General features: G+C 37.3%; 1 protein-coding gene across 2 annotated transcripts in view; it reads left to right on the top strand.

Moving 5' to 3' along the window:
• The first annotated feature begins 4,023 nt into the window (after window positions 1-4,023).
• Window positions 4,024-4,353, top strand: part of LOC103468305 (ferritin, middle subunit) — a 17,425-nt gene continuing 17,095 nt past the window's right edge. For both annotated transcript variants that reach the window (XM_008415277.2, XM_008415279.2), the window contains exon 1: window positions 4,024-4,345. In XM_008415277.2, the coding sequence (XP_008413499.1) occupies window positions 4,244-4,345 (102 nt within the window). In that variant the 5' untranslated portion in view covers window positions 4,024-4,243. The remainder of the gene's footprint in view (window positions 4,346-4,353) is intronic.

Genomic DNA, 4,353 nt, shown 5'->3' with positions numbered 1-4,353 from the left:
CCGAGTCACAACAGTGACACAGCACATTTTTAGTGCTGACTCACATCCTACTTCTGAGAAAAAGCTGACTAATAGTGTCAGGTGACAGAAAAAGAGATGGAAAGGCATTGACAGAAATGCAGAGTCACTGTGTGAGTTTAGCTAAAAGTTTTGTAGATTTTAAACTGTGGATCAGAGATACGATCCTGGATTTCAGCTGTGATGCAAATCAACTTTCTTTCTTTGAGGTTTTATTGTTCTTCATTAATTTCATATCTATTTCTGCTTCATTTCTCTATTTCTCTGTTTATTTAAAGGGACAATTCCCATTAATAATCGTAAACTCTTTAAACTCTTTTGTCCGTTGTGTAAATAAAGCTGATTCAGTCCTGCATGCTAATTTCAATTTGCAACCTCTGGTAGCTGAATGGTATAAAACACATTCTGTAAAGACTAAGATTCCCGTGTTAAGGTTTACCGTCCAGAACATTTAGACCACAGTTGCTTTTTATTTCTAAATAAGGATGTCAGCATGTTAAGGAACAGACTTTTTACATATTCAACATTGTTCAGTGCCAAGAATGCAGTTGGTTGCTTCCTCTAATCTCGTGGGGACTTTTTCCACTTTGTCTCACATATTTCCAATTTCATAAGCGTTCCATTGATCAAAATCAAAGATTACAAAATGTGCCAGGAAACATAAACCAAATTGAAAAGACGTTACATTTGGTTACCATGCCTAACCAAGTTTAGTGTATCTAATTAAAAATGTGGTATAAGCACTTTATGTCAAGAGAAGATCTAATTTCTAAGACTGTTTGCAGTTTTTCATGATGCTTTATTTTACAAAGGTAGCATGTCCTACAGCAGTTGTAACCAAATACTTTCAGTCTTGTTTTCTTTCGCTGACTCACAGTTCTCCATGCAGGCCTGAAACTAAAGAGTTAAAGGTGAAGAGGCAACTTGGAGACCAGATATTTGTCACCTAATGCCATCTAAAACATAAGGGTTGATAAAAGTTTGATGAGATAGTACAGCTAAGGTTGTCAAACGTAAATAATTCAACTGAAATGGCCACAGTGTTTTTCTAAGAAGGATGGAACACTCAGCATTTGTGTAATTGCCCTTCAACTTGAGCGACAGGTTCTGCAAAGGTGTCGTTTACTGTACATTCATATTGTCATAGACAACTTTTCAATGTGTGATCTTGAAACTCATTAATTTGTGCTTTAATCAAAGACAAATAAATGTTAGTCAATGTAAATCTAATCTATCTGAGTACGTTACCTTGAACAGGGAATTAGTTTTTATATAGTAACTAGTTTGTTACTTTTTACCACAAACTTCAGTGTATTCCATTGAGATTTTATATGATAAACCAACACAAAGTGATGCATAATTAAGAGGTGGGAGGAAAATGGCGCATTGTTTTTATTCCTTTCTTCTTATGAAAATTCTTTTTTTCTTTTTTAATAAAGTCCAAACGTTGCCCTTTGTCTGCTGTTCAAGACGCCAAACTACTAAACCAAACACTTTCATTGTTCACATAAATTATTAGGATTCTGACTGAGAGGAGTTATTTTTTTAAATTATTTTACTGTATATTTGAATCTGTTTTTATGTGAAACTATGTACTGTAACATTCAGGGTGAAGAAAGGCACCTACAAAAATAAAAAGCATTATTATTATTGTTATTATTCAGTTGTTTACAACCCAAATACCCAAGTAGGCTCTTCCATAACTGAAGTTCGAGTTACATGAATACGGATGAACCTGCTCTGCAACGCGAGCCTCTGATAGAAGCAGTTAACGTTTGTTACGCATCAGCCGTCGATGAATCACAGAGGAACTGTGTTACACAACACCCACAAAGAGAACAGAACAGAGCGATACAATCAAAAGAAAGTATGCATGTAGAAAAAAAATTTATAATACAAGTTTGCACACTGATTTTGTTGGCATTCATTTCTTATCTCTTTGCTTACGAGTACAAGTGTGTCAGTTGATAGGGCGTTAAAAAGTGAATGAAGCTGCTTTGTGAAGCAGGGCTGTGGTTCTACTGTCTGAACATGTCCTAAACAAAGCAGCTGGCCACGAAGACAAGGCCTGACATGGAGGAGGCAACAGATGGAAAGAGGAGCAAGAACAAGTGGAAAATTACTGGCCTGCTGTGATGTGTCATTCTCTTTTACTTCGTTAGGGTTACACGTACTAACATACATTTACAACAAATTACTAAAACAAATAGATAAACTTGCCACATGTTTCAAACTATATCTAACTTGAGTTAGGAAGGTTTGGATGTCAGATATAAAGTTAAAGGACGCTGAGGTCCTGACAAAATGCAACCCTGGGAGTTCCTCTGCAGTAAAACTCTTATTAGGAGAAAGATAGCGACTTTGTTCATAAAAGTTTCAACAGTTTAATGTTTTCTACAATGACATGATGTCTGAGACCTTTTTATGCTTTGTAACGTCTCGCAACATTGCTCTGCTATTGAGTAAAGCCCTGAAAGTCACACTGGTTGTATCCCAATGCCACGTCAGCGGTTTTAGAAGTCATGTGGTGTTTTAGGAAGTAAAAGTTCAGTTTATTGGCTTTGTGCAGCCATAAACTTAGCTACCGTGTTTCAGTAAAGGTCAAATTAAAGAGGACCTCAAAGGTCTGTAGCCCTTTAAAATGCTAGTTTTTATGATCCAAAAACATGAAACGATGACAAATTATTTCACAAAAAAGTATAAAGCAATGACATGGTAAGCTACCATAACAGTGTGGCTATACACGGCTGTACATTATGATGTCACCAGATGACTACGAGCATTGAGTAGATGCTTAGAACAAGTCAATGTGTGGATGTGCCATTGCCTGAAGTAATTGTTTGTAGACCTAAAGAGGAATGATGAAGACTCAGCACACAGTTTCAGTTAATTACAGCTAAAAACTACTGATCTGAGCCAAAATTGAGGTTCAAAGTGATGGACTCAGACCTGAACTTTCAGAGACACATAAAAACAGTTACAAGGTCAGCCTTCTATCACCTGGAAATAATTATAGGATTAAAGAACTAATGTTCCAACAAGTTCTTGAGAAACTCTTGCGTTTATCTTTAGTCGAATTGATTATTGCAGCAACACTGCCTAAAAAGTCATTCAGACAGCTGCTGCTGGCGTTCCCACGAAAACCAGGAAGATAGAGCAGTTCTAAAGTCATCCCACTTTAAAATACATTTGTTAGATTATAAATCTAGACCACTCAGATCTTCTGGTTCTAGTCTGCTCTCCATCCCCAGAGCCCAACAAGCAGCATCCAGGTTTTATTCTCCATTCTACTGGAATAACTTCTAGAAAACTGTACAAATAAAACAGCTTGGATATTTTAAACCAAGTATAAAAACCCATTTGTTCAGTTTGGACTTTGATTAATATTAACTGGAACATTATTCATTCTAGTCTGTATTTCAAACTTTTTTGTACACTTATTGTCTTGTTGCTGGATTGTGCTATACTTAAAACCTGCCTTGGCTTCCCTTGCGCGTTAGTGGTTCAGTGCAACCAGCTCCAAGACAACCCTTAATTTGTGGCTGCAAGGCCTCATAAGGATTGTGTGTGTGTTTCATAAGAGACAGCTCAGAGAACACAGCAACATATTTTAAGAATTATCATTAATTTACTTAGATTTAGGCCAAATGTGTCAATTTTTATGTTTAAGCAAAATATGTTATATAATCAGTACACACGTAGTTCACATTAACAATTTGGATAAATTGCTTATTTAGCTCATTTTTCCACGTAATCCTGAGAAAACACGTCGTCATCGCAGGTGGCACCATGTTAAACAGAAACACCTCGGTTCACCATTCCGTGAATCACCAAAGGAAAGAATGAAATTTGATCGTTTCACTGTGTTGTTACATCCTGCTGTGTCTTAAAAGCCACACCCTGATTCTTTTCTATCTCACCCTTGATTGCTGATTGGCGGAAACCTGCAGAGTGACGTTGACGTCTGTCACGAGGTCTGCCCAAACTGTATAAATAGAGAGGGAGCGCCGACTCACAGAACGGGGAACAAAGCCTTTAGGAGTTCTTGCTTCAACAGTGTTTGAACGGAACTTCTTTTTTTGTCTTCCGAGCTTCGCTTGAACCTACATTCCAGCGCTATTTCAATCCTGTTTCTACTTGAACACTACTAAAAAAGTCGACGTAAAGCTTTATTTTTCTACGGTTTTTTTTTTGTTAAAAAAAGCACAAAGAAACGCCAGCCAAGATGGAATCCCAGGTGCGTCAGAACTACCACCGCGACTGCGAGGCCGCCATTAACAGGATGGTCAACATGGAGATGTTTGCCTCCTACACCTACACCTCTATGGTAAGAAA

Source organism: Poecilia reticulata, linkage group LG8 (genome assembly GCF_000633615.1).
Source record: "Poecilia reticulata strain Guanapo linkage group LG8, Guppy_female_1.0+MT, whole genome shotgun sequence".
NCBI lineage: Eukaryota > Metazoa > Chordata > Actinopteri > Cyprinodontiformes > Poeciliidae > Poecilia > Poecilia reticulata.
This window is presented reverse-complemented; position numbering and strand designations above follow the sequence as displayed.